We start from the raw sequence: 17,383 nt of genomic DNA, 5'->3' as shown, positions 1-17,383 counted from the left end.
AAAATTTCCTTTACAGTTGACCCCTGAACAACACAAGATTCAACTGTGTGGCTGCACTTTTACACAATTTTATGCAATACTGTAAATGTACTGTCCCTATGATTTTCCTCCCTCTAGCTTGCTTTATCCTAAGAACATAGTCTATGATACATAGAACACACAAAATATGTGCTAACCAACTATTTATGTTATCAGTAATCCTCCTACTCAAACGAGAGCTCTTAGTTTTTAGGGCATCCAAGGTCACATGTGGATTTTCAACTGTGTAGGGAACCCCAATGCTGGTCAAGGTCAACTGCATATACAATTTTTCAAGGACACAAAGTAAGAGAGAAGAGCAAGACCTTCTGTGTCACTATAAACTGTTTAATAGAGAGCCATATTTTTTTTGTCTCTAGTTTTCTAGTATCTTATTTATTTTTTATTAACATATAATGTATTATTAGCCCCAGGGGTACAGGTGTGTGAATTGCCAGGTTTACACACTTCATAGCACTCACCATAGCACATACCCTCCCCAGTGTCCATAACCCAACCACCCGAGAGCCATATTTTTAATTATACTTTTTATATGTAAAAACTCTACAGTGATATTATGTGTGATAAAATTGAGTATTATTTTTTAAAGAATTATATAACCACAACGATTTCATTTATTTCACAAACAAAAATTTATGACAAGGACTGTGATCATTAATGAAAGAAGAGAATCATTTACTGAGATGCCAACTCTGCTCACCAAAATTAAATTTTAATTTTGCAAGTTTCATGCATTAGTAACCAGAAATTTTTAGATGAAATGTCGGAAGAACTTACAGTTGCTTTGTCTAGAACTTTCACCGAATCCTCATCAGCAACTTTATGTTTCCGAAGAGCTTCTTCCAGGGTCCAGAGGGGAAGGTTCTCCCACTTCCCAAACACCACGAGATCAATGTCACTGAGCACAGAACATACACACAAAAGTTGTCTGAAGAAGAAACTATACTCGTTTTCACTCACGCTCAGGCTTCCAGACTTCAAATTAGTGCAGTGAAAACCTATTTCTCACACTGCCCGGTGAAGACCAAATGTGTTGGCGGTCGCTGCTTTGGGGGGGCTGGTGACCTTAACAACCATCTCCTGCTGGTCATTTCACAGAAGTCAGGCCTCAGGAAACGGGGGGTTTTGAAAGAAGTAAAACCTCGAAAAACACCAGTGAGCATTTCCTGTTCATAAAGGCTTCTGGGACTAGAAAACCTGAGACATGCCCATATGCATGAGATGAACTGACTCTGATTCAGGTAATTAAGTGTGAAAAGTTAAGTTGCAAACAGTGTATGTGGGATGCCATCATTTGGTTGAAAAAGGAAGAAAACACACATGCATTTCCTTTTATATGTATAGAACGTTCATGGAAGGATGTGTGAGAAACTGGTACCAGGGACTCCTCCAAGGAGCAGGGGACACGGGTGGGATCTGCGCTTTTCATGGTAATTATTGCTGTGCCTTTTCAATCTGAACTATGGGAAGGTACTACATATTCAGAAAACTCAATTAAAATTTTCAGAGTGACTCGGTTTTGCTGACACTTAGAACCTAAATAAGGAAAACTATTCATGAACTCCAAGTTGGATATTTTACTGCTTTTGCAAGCCTATGAGAGCAACAGGCAGAACAGAAATTGCTAGGATCTCTCCACATCAACACATTTTAAGTTTGGGAAAAGTAGATCAAATCCAGCTCAAAAATCAAAAACATGATGGACGCCTAGAGTTAAAATTGTACGGTACTGTGCGCCCAAAACTGTGTTCGGAGAGTAAATGTCAAATGAAGTGTTCTTACCACAATAAAAGCAAAAACAAATACATGGTGAAATTTCAGTTGATAGAAAACACGTTTTTGCCCCCCAGGGAAGCCTTATCATCCCCAAAAAGGACCCGCCCTGCCCCAGGTTGGGGGCCGAGACTGGCCTCATGTCGGAAGACTGACGTTATATTAACAAGGGGCCTTCCTCAGAGAAGAGTCTGGAGCCTGAAGCTCCGGGTCCAGAAGCTAGAACAGCAGCTAATAGTCTGAGCTCTTAAGAACAGACGACAGTGCTGGCCTTCGGGCGGGTGGGGGGTCCACGGCTGTACTGTATGATCTCATGATTTGCCGTAATATGACAGTGACGTCTGAGTGAGTGGATTGAGTTATGGAGGCAAACAGTTCTCTGCAGGCAGGCAGTCACCTGCTGGAACGGTTAGCCGAGCCCACTGCTACCTGCGCCCTTCCACCTCCATCCCAGACGACACAGGTATCAGTCTGAGAGGGTCACCTCAAGAGACACTCCACCCTCAAGGTAATTCGAATAAAATACTGATAAAGTGAATTTTCATTTCATAAATCTCTTTCTGCTTCTACTCTTCCATCGTCAACAGCCAAAATCTAAAAAAAATGCACAATCCGCTGAAAGCTTCACAAATGTACTAACCTAGTAGGTAAATACAGGCCAGTTTTAAAACTTCCAAATATCTGGACCTGAAATAGAAAAAATTATTGCATTAAGGTATGGACCTGATGAAAGCCACCATGCAATGGAGAAATGTCAAGGTTCTGCTACCCTCTGTTGGTATTTTTTAGTACTACAAGAGGTGTTTTTTTTTTGGTGGTTTTTTTTTTTTTTTTTTTAGTAACACTATGCTTTCCAGAAGCAAGGATGCTACCTCCTATGCAGACATTAGGAATATACTTTAAACTTGTAAGGTTAAAATATCAAATGCAGAGTGAAACAGAAAAGTTTCAAAAGTAATATTCAAGTCATTCGTGTTCCCTTATAAGCCAGAAGCCTGTTCAACAAAGGTGGAATTTGGGTTCCCTAAGCGAGAATCTTCTCAAGGCCCCTGAGTTATTTAGGGTCAGACTACTCCAGGGGGAGGCCAGCTCCCCCGGGAACAGCAGGTGGTATCACCCTAACATTGTGCTGACACATCCTACCCCAGCTGAGGAGCATGGGGCAAGGCTCAGGGTGGGCAAGGAACTGCACGAAGGGGTTAACGCTCAGCCCCAGAGGTGAGCTGGACCTGGGAATGGAGCCACAGCTATGGGTCTCTCCTCTGGGAACAAAAGGATGGATAAAAACCCCAATCTCCAAAGAAGGAGCATTAATCCAAATCCCGATTTCTCAGCCTCAGCATGGCTGACGTTCAGGGCAGACAGCCATCTGGGAGGGGCTGTCCTGTGCTTCATAGCGTTTAGGAACACCCTTGGCCTCTACCCACCGTATGCCAAGAGCACCTTACCAGTCAATGATAACGAAAAATGTCTCCAACATTGCCAAGGGACCCCTGGGTGGCAAACTCAGCTGTCACTGAGACCCATGGACTGGGATCACACAGAAGAATGCATGTGACCACACAGCAGCTGCTCAATAAAATATCAGTGCCCTCCCCCACCCCATTCCCTTCACCTACAGTATTTTATTCGAAGCTCTTCTGTTTTGCCAACTGGACAAAGGAAACTTCCCTGGCTCCCCCATCACCATCCCATGACAAAGTCTAAAGAAAAGCCATTTAACACAGAATAATGCATTCTAACTTCTTTGAATGCACAAAACTGTATAACAGACCCTCAAAAAAAAAAAAAAAATCCCTAAAAAGGTATTCACTTAGTTTCAACAACAATAACCCTAAATAAGCAAAGAGGAAATCCTGGGCCAAAGTTCTGTTCACGGGGTGGGTCTGCACAGGGAGACAAGGAAGGGCCAGAAAGAAGGAAATAGCAATATCAAGAATGGAAAACAGACTTGTGCCTGCATTCGCCCAAGAAAATGCACTTCTAATGACATGAGAAACTCCCACTTGACATTTTCGTTCAGCTATAAATAATCACATAACATTTATGCCGGCAGGTTGGAACAAAACAGTAGTGGGATTTTCATACGTCAGATCCAATAACACACTTCTACAAGAAGACCTGATTTGTCTTTCTTCTCTGTATACTAATGAATCCTGAATAGAGTTTACCTTTAGTATTGCTATTCAGCACAGAGAAATAGTTTTAACTAAGTCATCAAATTCACTGCAAAAAATCAGGATGCCCCAAATTCCAACGGCTGGATGAAACCGTTTGCCTTTAAAATTTAATTGGACCGTAAGCGTTCCAATGCACATAGACCTGTGTGTGAGGACTCCTCAGACCCTGTCCATCCTGTGGACAGGGACACGGCCCTCGGCACTCAGCTACCCAGACAGGTGGTACTCACGTCCGCGCTGGGCCAGAGTTCCTTAATCACACTCTCAATCCTGTTCACCACCTCCATCCTCATCTTCTCCTCCTCCGGTCTTGGAGACATGTATTCATAAAAATCACTGATTTCTTCATGCAGACTGCAGGGAAAGAAAAAAAAAAAAAAAGAAAGAAAAGCAGAAGTTAATACAGGCAAGCCCAGTCTAATGAGAAATCACTATCTTAAATAACCTTATCTAATTAAGTCTTATAACTTTGCTAATGACTTGATGTTCATAGGTTTCTACCTTTAAAAAAAAATTTTTAAGATTTATTTATTTGAGAGAGACACAATGAGAGAGGGAATACAAGCAGGGGGAGTGGGAGAGGGAGAAGCAGGCTTCCCACTGAGCAGAGAGCCTGATGTGGGGCTTCATCCTAAGACCCTAGGATGATGACCTGAGCTGAAGGCAGACACTTAACGACTGAGCCACCCAGGCGCCCCCATAGGTTTGTTTCTACCTTAATTTTAATGTTACAACTGATGCTAGGCTAAATATACAGAATTTAATTTTTTTTTAATGCCAGAGTTACATAAAATAAGAAATTCTAAGGAGACAAGTCTTAATGGAGACGGAGTAGCAGCTTTCCCAGAGTTTATTACATATCCAGGCAGAACACTTGCTCGGTGGACAGGTGCTGGTGACTTTTTAAAAATTTTTAAATGTTAATATGTAAGGCCTGGCCTCTGCCTTTACACTTGCAATCCAGTAGACACAAACACAGAAAGATGCAGAATCCAGATGCCATGGGTGAGCTTCCTGGACACAGAGACTTGACCTTCTTACCCCCCCATAATCCGTTCCTCCCAGGAGCAAAGCGGCCTGTCTTTTGTAATGTTTGCTTAGTGAATCAAGCATCAGCTGAACAAGTGGGCCAGGGACCATCTGCAAAGACCTGAAGGGAATGGCCGGCAGACGAGGCTCCATGAAGGAGCTGAAGACCCGCAGAGCCCAGGAGGAACGAGGCTTCCCCAGGAAGCACTCTGCAAACTACACAGGCTGCGGCCACCAGAGGAAGGGGAGAAGCAACCGGGGAACGCAGACTCCTGGCCACAGCGGCTCCGAATGGGGAGCGAAGAAGTTTGGACTTCCCAAGGGGAACGAGGAGCTATTTCAGTGTTGCTGAGAGGCACCAAGGAAAGACGGACATCAAAAACGCTTGTGTCTGAAGAAGAGTCATCTGGCAACCGAGCCAACGACGGACTGGCGGAGAGACTAGACTGGATGCGGGGAGCAGTCCATTCACCCTGCAGCTGCGGAAGGGCTGGGCGGCTGGGGGGCGGCGCAGGGAAGGGACGGGCTCCAGCGCACTGGGAAGGAGGGAGGGAGGAGGCCGGCAGGGGCGGAAGCCTGAGAGGCTGGGCAATCAGTGAGCAGGAGGAAAGGAAAAGCCCCCCGCCCCCCACCCCCCACCCCCCGGCTGGCTACTAAGCGGCAGGCAGAGTGGATGCCTAGCACTAGCGGAGGACAGAAGACACGGAAGGCAGCAGGTGCAGCCGGGAGGAGCTTCGGTTAGGAGGGAAAGAAGGGGAAATGGGAGGAAATCAGCTAAACTGGTGTTGACTGCTGGCGACCCCAGCGGCCGGCAGCGGCTGCAGGCAGCTGTGGTGGCCGCATGAGGATGGATCTCGAAGGGTCTCCTTGGACTGTGGTGGCACTGCAGGAGTCCAGGAGGACAGCGCTAACAGGAACGGCTGCCAAGTGCCTGCCAAGTGCTGGGAAGGCACAGGGGCCCCCTGCGGGCTTGGTGGGCAGGCATGCGGGCAGCCTCACAGGAACACGGTCCTGAAGGATCCTGGTTTAGAGAGGCTAGAGGAGTCGCAGGAAGCTGGAAGCGCCAGGAAACCAAAAATGATTTTGAGGAAGGAAAACAAAATGCCTAATTCCCAACCCCCACTTGGTAGAACATTTAAAACATGGCCAAGTAAGCAATCAACAGTCTTTGCCTCTCCTAACGTTTTATTTTTAGACTAAGAGTCAGAAAACTTGAGTTCTAGATTCAGGCTCTGCCTGAGGGCAGCTGTGTTCCTTCAGAGAGGAACTGGTGCTTTCCAGCCTCAGTGTCCTCAGGCACAAACTAGGGGTTAGCAACCAGGATCCTTCTCCGGCCCTTCATGTCAAAACCTGGGCCATCTGGTAGGGAATGATTTGTAGTGTTGTTTGGCTTGTGTACTGTGCAATATTGCAAAAACAAAAACAAAACCACCACCACCAAAAAAAAAAAAAAAAAAAAAAACAAAACCCTCGACTTTAAAATTCTAGGGAGTTCTGCACACCAATCTGCACACTCCAAGTGGGGTCTAATCTTCCCAGGTACACTGCTGGGTACCTTAGGAGCTCATCTTCTGATTTTTTCTTAAAACTTCCCAGACTTTTTTTTCCAAGGGTAACCTCCTCAGCTTCTTGAAGACAGAAGCCAAAATGATCAGTCTAGAAAGTTCACAGCTTGTGCTGCTCTTTCAGAAGGATGAGGACCACAAATTAAAAGGAAAACAGATTTCTTCTTACCTAACGGATAGTTTGCTATGAATGATCGAAGTGTATTTGTGGTCCCAAACCCCTAGGGGATACTTCCATTTTAACCAACGGGAAAAACCCCTAAACGCAACAGTATCTACTCCACAAAGGCCCATTTACACCGTTTCTAATTCAAACACAGACAAAAAATATTTAGCCCCACTTTCAGTTAATCTTCAAGTCACAAGAAACTGAGAATTTATTCTCTAAATGTTATGGAGTGCCCAGCTCAACACACTAAAAGGAAAGAAGGTCAGTCAGTCAAACATGATCCCTGTCCTGGGTGATTCCCATCTAATGAAAAGAAATACTCATTTAAAGTAGTTTTGTGACAGATAATGTGTAAGTTCCACACTGTTCCACCATAGGCAGGCTTCGGACGACCAGAAGGAGAGCTTTCCAAGGACCACAGCTGCAGGGAATGGAATGAGTTGCCTTCAAAGGTGGTGAGGTCGTCACTGCAAGGGTAAGTAAAGTAAATGACCATGAGGCAAACAAAGATCTAGTAAGACATTTCTTTCTTTCTTCCTTTCTTCCTTCCTTCCTTCCTTCCCTCAGGTTGTAGGGGTGCCTGGGTAGCTCAGTTGGTTAAGGGTCTGACTCTTGATTTCAGGTCAGGATCTCAGGGTTGCGGGAATTAAGCCCCGTGTCGGGCTCTAGGCTCAGCCCGGCTCCACGCTCACCCTGCTCCTCCCCACACTTGGATTCTCTCTCTCTCTAAAATAAATAAAATCTTAAAAAAAAAATTATAAGCAACTTCTATACCCAACATGGGGCTCAAACCTACAATGCCGAGGTCAAGTGTCACATGCTTCACCAACTGAGCCAGCCAGGTACCCCAAAGACACTTCTGAATTTGGTGGAAAATGGAAAGGATTCTAAAATCCCATTTATCACTGGGATTCTACGTTTCTAATGAGCACCTTAAGCCGGATAAGCTTGTAAAATAAGACCATCCCAAGCATTAATATTCCATGGAACCATCTCCCTATTTAGGAAGAACTGGTTCCACAGGTTATCCTAACTCTCTCATTGATCTGCCCATGTGACAAGGGAAGTGGGGAGGGGGGGGGGGGTGGGGCCAAGGACGGCTAGCGAAGCTCAAACACACCTGAACAGCAAGAACAAGAGAACCCACCTCCTGCCCACACGGGGGATACAAACATCACGGTCTCTCTCGCCTACACGTTTAACTAGCTACATGTAAACTTCAAGAACTGAGTGAGAGATATTAGGATACTGAGGAAAAAACCTCCAGTACAGTTTTTAAATAATCTCGAGGTCACTCTATCTCTGCGGACTGTGTAATTTTCCTGGCAGGGTGCCATGTACAACGAGGTGCTTAAAGAACCCTGAGGGAACAATGTCCTGTTTCTGGACTGCCCACTATGCGCCTGGGACCCTTTGCTCCCGCAGCACGGTGACCCACAGAAGGCTGGAGACTGGAGACACTCTGTAGACTGGCTTTCACGAATCAGTGGAACTTTACGCCTCTGACATCCTCCAGCCACACAGGGAAATTTCAGCTTCTCCCACATGGGGTCAAAACTCAGGATGGTTAAACTGGTAAATACGGCCGAATGTCTCCTACCCAGCCTTACAGTTTCTCATTTTAATTTGAAAACATAGCTCTCGATCAAAACTCATACATGACCAAAACACAGTGCCTTCTGTCAGGGCATTGGTGTATTCTGTTGTTTTGTTTTGTTTTAAGGAAAAGTGAGCAAGAAAGCACTCCACTCCCTGTTAATAAAGGAAGAATATATTCTAGAAAAGCAATATGATAAAATAAGTGCTACTAAATAACTGGAAAGGAGGCCCCCCCCCAAAAAAAGAACGTAATCAAAATTAATTTCCTGGGGTAAAATTGACATTAACCTCAAAGTTAACGATAATGATTTAGTGTGACAATGAAGGGACATAAATAAAGAAGTTACTACATTTTAAAAAGTACAAAACAGGGGCACCTGAGTGGCTCAGTTTTTAAGTGTCTGCTTTTGGCTCAGGTCATGATCCCAGGGTCCTGGGATCAAGCCCTGTATTGGGCTCCCTGCTCTCAGGAAGCCTGCTTCTCCCTCTCCGACTCCCCCTGCTTGTGTTCCCTCTCTCACTGTGTCTCTCTCTGTCAAATAAATAAAATTCTAAAATAAATAAAATCATTTAAGTGAAAACAGAAAAGTGAAAAAAAAAAATGACTTTAGCTCTGAGATGAGTTCTACCAAGAAGTGCTAGCCTTTCAAAATTAAACGACTTTCATAATGCTCATCATAAGGGGAGGGTGTTAAGGGCTCACTTTCTCTGGCTATGTAAAAGGGAGGACCCTGTTTCACACCTTTTCTACTGGCTGCTCAGCAGGTGGGTATGAGTAGCTCCGGAGCTCGGAGCTCGGCATCTCTGAAGCCAGAGGCAGCCTCGCTGATGCCTCCCCGGCCCCACACTGCAGGTTCACCCAACACCTGTTCAGGGGCCAACCCCGATTCCTGAGGGACACCTGCCAGGCCTGCAACTTGCCTGGGCCACCTCCACACCAAGGTCAAGCTTCCCAGTTTTCAAAAATGAAGTCCTCATTAATCACTAACTTCAGATTCCCATGAAGGCACTGACAAAGTTCTATTCAATTACTGTCCATAACAAGATGTTTTCCCCCCACAAAAATGTTACAGATAATAATAACCAATTTTGACAAAGATATATGGAAAAGGCACTCACTCATATGCTATGTGTGAAAGTATAAATTACTACAACCCCTCCAAAGGTCGTTGTCTTAATAAATGATAACATTTACATGGATAGTTTTTTAAAATTCCCCTTTTTTTCTCTTGAAGATTTTATTGAGAGAGAGAGAGAGCACGCACATGCAAACAGGGGAAAGGGCAGAGGGAGGAGAGAGAGAATCTCAAGCAGACTCCACACAGATTGTGCAGCCCAGTGTGGGGCTGGATCTCACGACATGACCTGAGCCAAAACCAAGAGTTGGACGCTTAACTGACGGATGCACCCAGGCACCCCTAAAGTTCCTCTTCTTTCATTAAAATCATTTTCTTGGAGAGATTTCTGCACTCCCGTGTTTCCTGCAGCATCATTCACAAGAGCCAAGATATGGAAACAATCCAAATGTCCACCAACAGATGAACAGATAAAGAAAATGTGGAACAGACCTACATTATTCAGCCTTATAAAAGGAAATCTTTGAAACTTGCAACATGGATGAACCTGAAGGACATTATGCTAAATGAAATAAACCAGTCCGTTCATAAGATGATATCTATAACAGCCAAACCCACCGAAGCAGACAACAGAATGGCGGCTGCCAGGGGCTGGCGGAGGGGTCCTGGGGAGAGGGTCAATGAGCATAAAGTCTGGGTTAAGCAAGATAAGCTCTAGAGATCTGCTGCACAACACAGCGCCTACAGGTAACAACACTGTATTAGTCACTTAAAAATGTCCTCTTAAGAGAGTATATTATATTCTTATCACAGAAAAGGGGAAGGGGACACAAGGAAACTTTTGGAGGTACTGGATACATCTATTACCTTTTTTTAAAAAAGGGATTTTATTTATTTATTTGAGAGAGAGAGAGCACAAGCCGGGGGCGGGGGCAGGCAGAAGGCGACTCCCCACTAAGCATGGACCCAATGTGGGGTCATGACCTGAGCTGAAGGCAGACACTTGACTGAGCCACCCAGGTGCCCCTGTCTAGTACCCCAATTGTGGCGATGGTTTCAGGGGTGTATGCATTATGTCCAAACTCATAAGGTTGACTGTTTGCATTAACTACATACAGTTTTTTGTGTACCAATTATACTCCAGTGAAGCTGTTTTTATTTAAAGTCCCTTTCTTTTCATCCTTCAGAAGTACTGAGGGAATAATGACATTCACCACAGCATTATCTGGAATACTAAAAAACTAAGGAACAGCCTCAGTGTCCATCAATGGAATCCAATTTAATAATCAGAGCAGCACTCACTGGCGCCCCCTTAAATGACAGCCAATCATCCATCCAAAATAAGGAAGCAGAACTATCTGAGCTGATGAGAATGATCCACGATGTGTTAAACTTAAAGGAAAAAGCACAATGTGCTTAACAAGATTTCAAGTGCATTAAAAAGACACACACACACAGAGTTTCTATTGGCACTACAAATTTTCTGGAAGGAGAACAGTTAACAGTCATTACCTTAAGGACAGGACACAACAGGGAGGGTTATGGAGACCAGCATTTTATTTCATATCATGTTGTCCTAGTATAGAGCAGTACAGTAAAACTATAGAATTCTCTTCAAACCATCAGTGTGTGTGTGTTTGTCTGCTTTTCCAAAGGTGTTATTATCTATTTAAAATGATTACAGGCCAGGGGCGCCTGGGTGGTTCAGTGGGTTAAGCCGCTGCCTTCAGCTCAGGTCATGATCTCAGGGTCCTGGGATCGAGTCCCGCATCGGGCTCTCTGCTCAGCAGGGAGCCTGCTTCCCCCTCTCTCTCTCTGCCTGCCTCTCCGTCTACTTGTGATTTCTCTCTGTCAAATAAATAAATAAAACCTTTTTAAAAATAAATAAATAAATAAAGTGATTACAGGCCATTTGTCATTTTCTTTATATTTTCCCACATAGAAGTGTGTGTGTGTGTGTGTGTGTGTGTGTGTGTGTGTGTTTCTCCCAACCCCCAAACCACAGAACAGAGTCTATGTGCCCTACTGTTCACAGTGACTAAATCTGGTAAGTGAATCAGGGGTGGGGATGGATTCACTTTTTAAAACTGTATACATTTAGGGTGCCTGGGTGGCTCAGTCGTTAGGCACCTGCCTTCAACTCAGGTCATGATCCCAGGGTTCTGGGACTGAGCCCCACATCGGGCTCCCTGCTCAGCGTGAAGCCTGCTTCTCCCTCTCCCTCTGCCCCTGCTTGTTTCCTCTCTCGCTGTGTCTCTGTCAAATAAATAAATAAAATCTAAAAAAAAACTGTATACATTTAGGGGCTACTGGGTGACATCGTTGGTTGAGCATCTGACTCTTGATTTCAACTGAGGTCGTGATCTCAGAGTCATGAGATCAAGCCCTAGATCAAGCTCCGCGCTCAGTGAGGGAGTCTGCTTGAGACTCTCTCTCCCTCTCGTTCTGCCCCTCCCACCCACTCTCTCTCTCTCAAATAAATAAAAATTTTTTAAAAAAATTTTTTTAAAGATTGAGAGAGAGAGAGAGAAAGAGAGAGCACAAGCAAGGGGGAAAGGAAGAAGCGGGAGCCCAACATGGGGCTTGATCCCAGGACCCTGAGATCATGACCTGAGCAGAAGGTAGATGCTTAACCAACTGAGACACCCAGGGGCCCCAATAAATAAATCTTCTAAAATACATATACATTTAAATAGTCCACCTTTTAAAAATGCATCCATGTTGGGGGGGCCTGAGTGGTGTAGTCAGTTGAGCATCTGACTCTTGGCTTCGGCTCATTTCGTGATCTCAGGGTCATAAGATCAAGCACCATTTCGGGCTCTGCACTCAGCGGGGAGTCAGCTTGATATTCTTTCTCCTTCTCCTTCTGTCCCTCTCACTTATGGCCTCTCTCTCAAATAAATAAATCTTTTTTAAAAACTCATACATGTTAATTACCATTGTTAATTAACCATTTTTTTAAGTAAGCTCTGTGTCCAGTGTGGGGCTTGAACTCACAACCCTGAGATCATGCTCTCCTGACTGAGCCACCCAGGCACCCACCTTTGTATATTTTTATGATGAGTGAATTCTCATGGAAGAAAACAAACATTTAAAAGAGAAAAAGACTCACGTATCCAGCTCCACATACCGAAAAGTTACATGCCTGGCCACTGGGGAACCTGAGCATCTGCAGAAGGAACTCAGGGGTCAGCCTGTGAACAGCACTGACCTGTGGGGACACAGAGGGACCCCAAGCCCATGCACAGAGCAACAGACACAGGACACAACATGCCGCATGCCTGACACAGGGTATGTACGGAGTTTCTGTCGGTGTCTGACTCACCCTTTCCAGGGATTTACAGGCTGATAAGTTTATGTATACGCAAGACAAAGTTCCAGAAGAATACATAAACACTGCTGGCAGTAGTTTCCTCTGGGGACTGGGACTGAGGTGCTGAGGGATTTCTACCCTTCTGTATTTTTTTATTTTTCTCAAATGCACATAGGCACCAAGAGGAGTAAGTAACAGCAAGCCCCGGGGTGAGACTGGTGCGGTCAAGAAAAAAAAACACACACACACACACTCTCTCTCTCTCATATTTTTAGCTGCCAGCTAGACACTCCTACCTAGCTGTCGCTTCAAAATCAATAAATCCAAAACTAAATTCCTTATCTTTCTCCAAAACCTATTCCTTCTCCTTGTGTTTTCCTCCCTGAATTACTGTTTCTCCAAATGGAAATTTCAGTCTTCCCTGGTTCATCCTTCTTTCTTATCCTCTGGAGCTAACAGGTCTCCATATCATGCCCCTCTACAAACCAAAATAAAAAACAAAAAACTTCCTGGGATGCCTGAGTGGCTCAATCAGTTGTCTACCTTTGGCTCAGGTCATGATATCAGGGTCCTGGGATGGAGCCCTGCCTCGGGCTCTCTGCTCAGTGGGGAGCCTGCTTCCTCCTCTCTCTCTCTGCCTGCCTCTCTGCCTACTTGTGATCTCTCTGTCAAGTAAATAAATAAATCTTTTTTAAAAGATTTTTTAAAATTTTTTTAAAATCTATTTTTAAAAAAGTAGAATGCCTTATTATCTTTATACTTTAAGGTCTGCACCATGTGTGTAATTTTCTACAGTACTGATAAACATACAAGGTCACTTGAAAAAAATCCATGCCTAACTAAATTAGGAAAATCACCAATATCAAAACTAAAGGAAAAAGCCTTCTACCTCTTCTATTTGTAGACAAGAAACATATTCACACCCCAAATAATTCTTACTGTATCCTAAGATTTAAAAGTAGAGAGAAAATATGATGACATAAAAATTAAAAGGAAAAACAGTCTACAATCTTCTGCAAACTTTGGAGGCATTTAAAACTGTTATTCATAGTTTAGGAATGTTCTGTTTGCTACATCAACCCCTCCTTGCTCAGGACCCCAGGGTAAAAGTACAGAGAATGGATCCTGTTTCTGTGTACTAGATCATAACGTTTTCATTTTCTTCTTTTCGGAGGTGCTCACACCTGCTTTCCTAGAAATGAGAACATTCATTTTCAATGCCATTGTCTGTTGTTCCGCTTTTGGACCACCGCTTTATTAGGCCAGTGTTTCAGAAGGATGGTTTTTTCATTTGATTTCCTCTGTCCCTTTGCCCTTTACTGCTCTGAAGAGAGAGAATGCAATCCATCTGACTTCTTTCCCCAAGACTCTTACTTTTGACACCCAACCCAGACACTACTTTCCAACAATTATAAGGAAAAGCAGAAGAAAGAAAAGAGGAAAGAAAACTGCTCTAATTCTAGCCATTAATTAAAAATTAAAAATTCTGAACTCCTCCATGATTGAGTACATCTAAGAAAATCTGCGTAACGCTGGGAAGCTCAAAGAACTGTTGAAAACATTCCCCAACTGAAATCCAATATCTTGAAATAAAGGTTGTTATTAAGTTTTCTCCCCAAAGGGGAGGTCCTCAAATATTTGCTGAGTGGGAAAAAAAACAAAATAAATAAGGCTGAATTTTTCCTTATCGACAAGGTTCAAATGCCAATAAAAATAGTTCACTCTAGGGACGCGTGGGTGGCTCAGTTGGTTAAGCAGCTGCCTTCGGCTCAGGTCATGATCCCAGCGTCCTGGGATCAAGTCCCACATCGGGCTCCTTGCTCAGCAGGGAGCCTGCTTCTCCCTCTGCCTCTGCCTGCCATTCTGTCTGTCTGTGCTTGCTCTCTCCCCCTCTCTCTCTGAGGGGGAGAATAAAATCTAAAAAAAAAAAAAAAAGTTCACTCTACGAAGTTTGTTATATTCTTAAGTAGGACAATGAAATGAGGATATGTTTAACCCACACAACTCTACCACCAAAATTTTATTTTTTATTTATTCATTTACGTATCTATCTTTGGTGGAGGGGCTGGTGTTTAAGAACAGACATTGCTCTATAAATATATAAGTACTTGGAACATCTTCTTCCCATGTTGGGGTTCTGATAAAAGAGGCATAGAACACAGGGGTACCTTTCAAGCACTACTACTCATGAAAATCCAGATATCCAAAACATATTAAAGGGGACTATTTGCTTAATAAATAATTTATAGTAAATAGGGTAAACTCCTGATGCATATTTAAAATATTTTAACTATTGATAACAATTACCTTGGGTAATGGAACTGAGAACTAGACTACCCTGGAGAAAGGCTTCCATAATCTACTGCTTTTTTCCTGTTGAGATCATCTGGATGAGCAAAATTGTTTACAAAACTTTTATTTTATTTATTTATTTGAGAGAAAGCAAGCATGAGAGAGAAAGACAGAGGACGAATTGGGGGAAGGGGCAGAGAGAGAGAAAAGCAGACTCTCCGTTGAGCAGAGAGCCCGATGTGGGGCTCCATTCCCAGGACCCTAGAATGAAGATCTGAGCCGGAGGTGGACGCTTAACCAAATGAGCCACCCAGGCGCCCGTTTACAGAACTTTAAAAGCTGAAATGAAAGAAAGGAAAATAAATCAATTCACAAAGAATTCTACACATTCACAAAATACATGTTTGTCAACCTTGGGTGACTTTATGAGGCCCTATATTCTTTCACAGTTAACATCATCATAAACTCTGAAAGAAACAGGGAAATTTACAGCTGTTTGGAAAAGCACACAGGGGGAAAAAAAAAAAACAAACAGAAAACTCTCTCACAGCTGCACCCCCTTTCCCAGCAGCAGACATGGCCGGGGGTGCGTGTGCATCAGCACACACACGCTGCCCAACACTTGCTGCAAGTCTCCTCCACACAGCGTTTTAGAGTTGGAGGATACACACAGTGGCTACGCAGTGGCCATCTGATACCATAAAAATAAATTTTCAATGATTATATATTATCCCAGTACATGAATATATCCTAATTTATTCTACCATTCCTTTATTGTTGGGCATTCAGGTTGCTTCCAATGTTTCAGTACTATGATTAGTGTGATAATGCTATCTTTGCATAAAAATCTGAAATCAACTCTAAGTTTTCTCTTAGAATAAATTCTTACTAGAGGAATCCTTTAGTGAAAAGTTACAGACAGTTAATACTTTGGGGGAAAAAATCCCCCAAATGCCTAATGTATATAGTAATACAGAATATAAATATACATAATACACAATATAAAATACCTAATAATATATAATTATATAATATACAATATAGGACAGCTAAGATAAGTGAATGTGACTGTACCAAGAAAGGGCAGCTCACACTCACTCCACTGCTGGGATGCACATGGGTGTGACCGAGGGGCTGGTACCTGACAGTCCCACAACCCATCCAAAGGAAGGGGCTGCCCCTTAATGCTGGCCGGTTGTTGCCATGTAGGAATCTGATGCCGGTGTTGCCAACACTTCCCATTATTTTAAAAAAACCAAAAGTTTAGATAAATTTTCTATTTCAAATTCTAGCACACTTTTCAAAAGATAAATTAAACAAGACACAACAGTGTAGGTAAAATAGAGCACGTGCACAGGTCTGCTCCAGCCAAGAGGCCGTCAGCCTGCAGTCTCCGCTTTCCTAGGTCTCAAAAGACTTTTTTATCTTGAGATTAGAAAAACAGCTGGAGAATGAGAAGACAAGTCACAGATTGGGAGAAAATATATGCAAAACACATAATGTGATAAAGGACTGGCATCCAAATACACAGGACAAAGAACTCTTAAAATTCAACAATAAGAAAACAACCCAATTTATTTTATTTTATTTATTTTTTTTTTTTTTAAAGATTTTATTTATTTATTTGACAGAGAGAAATCACAAGTAGATGGAGAGGCAGGCAGAGAGAGAGAGAGAGAGGGAAGCAGGCTCCCTGCCGAGCAGAGAGCCCGATGTGGGACTCGATCCCAGGACCCTGAGATCATGACCTGAGCCGAAGGCAGCGGCTTAACCCACTGAGCCACCCAGGCGCCCCGAAAACAACCCAATTTAAAAATTGGGGAAAGACCTGAACATACACCTCACCAAAAACAATACACAGATGCCAAATGAGCATATGAAAAGATATGCAAATTGTATCATGGAAATGCAAATTAAAACAACAAGAAGATACCACTACATACCTATAAGAATGGCCAAAATCCAGAACCCTGACAACATCGAGTGCTGGTGGGCATGTGGAGCAACAGGAACGCTCATTCATTGCCACTGGGAATGCAAAATGGTACAGCCTCTCTAGAAGGCAGTTGAGCAGTTTCTTACAAAACTAAACACACTTTTACTATTAAGATCCAGGAACCACAATTCTCCATCTTTACCCAAAGGAGCTGAAAACTTCAGTCCACAGAAAAGCCTACATACAGGTGTTTGCAGCAGCTTTATTCACAATTGTCAAAACTTGGAAGCAACCATGATGTCCTTCAGTAGATAACCAGATAAACAAACTGTGGTACATCCAGACAGTGACTGTTATTCAGCACTAAGAAGAGATGAGCTATCAAAGCCATGAGAAGACATGGAGAGACCTT

General features: G+C 43.4%; 1 protein-coding gene and 1 long non-coding RNA gene across 6 annotated transcripts in view; one reads left to right on the top strand and one right to left on the bottom strand.

Moving 5' to 3' along the window:
- TENT4B (terminal nucleotidyltransferase 4B) overlaps window positions 1–17,383 on the bottom strand; it is a 74,398-nt gene that overhangs the window by 16,272 nt on the left and 40,743 nt on the right. For all 4 annotated transcript variants that reach the window (XM_032323849.1, XM_032323850.1, XM_032323848.1 and 1 more), the window contains 3 exons: window positions 4,223–4,346; window positions 2,453–2,499; window positions 817–937 (listed from right to left, as the gene is read on the bottom strand). In XM_032323849.1, the coding sequence (XP_032179740.1) occupies window positions 817–937; window positions 2,453–2,499; window positions 4,223–4,346 (292 nt within the window). The remainder of the gene's footprint in view (window positions 1–816; window positions 938–2,452; window positions 2,500–4,222; window positions 4,347–17,383) is intronic.
- On the top strand, window positions 2,185–9,876 carry LOC116579050. 2 transcript variants are annotated; one of them, XR_004281123.1, is made up of 3 exons: window positions 2,185–2,320; window positions 7,133–7,230; window positions 9,842–9,876. It is a non-coding gene; the product is annotated as an uncharacterized LOC116579050 (long non-coding RNA). The 2 variants fall into 2 exon arrangements; XR_004281122.1 differs by lacking the exon at window positions 9,842–9,876 and adding an exon at window positions 8,181–8,575.

Source organism: Mustela erminea, chromosome 19 (genome assembly GCF_009829155.1).
Source record: "Mustela erminea isolate mMusErm1 chromosome 19, mMusErm1.Pri, whole genome shotgun sequence".
NCBI classification, from domain to species: domain Eukaryota; kingdom Metazoa; phylum Chordata; class Mammalia; order Carnivora; family Mustelidae; genus Mustela; species Mustela erminea.
This window is presented reverse-complemented; position numbering and strand designations above follow the sequence as displayed.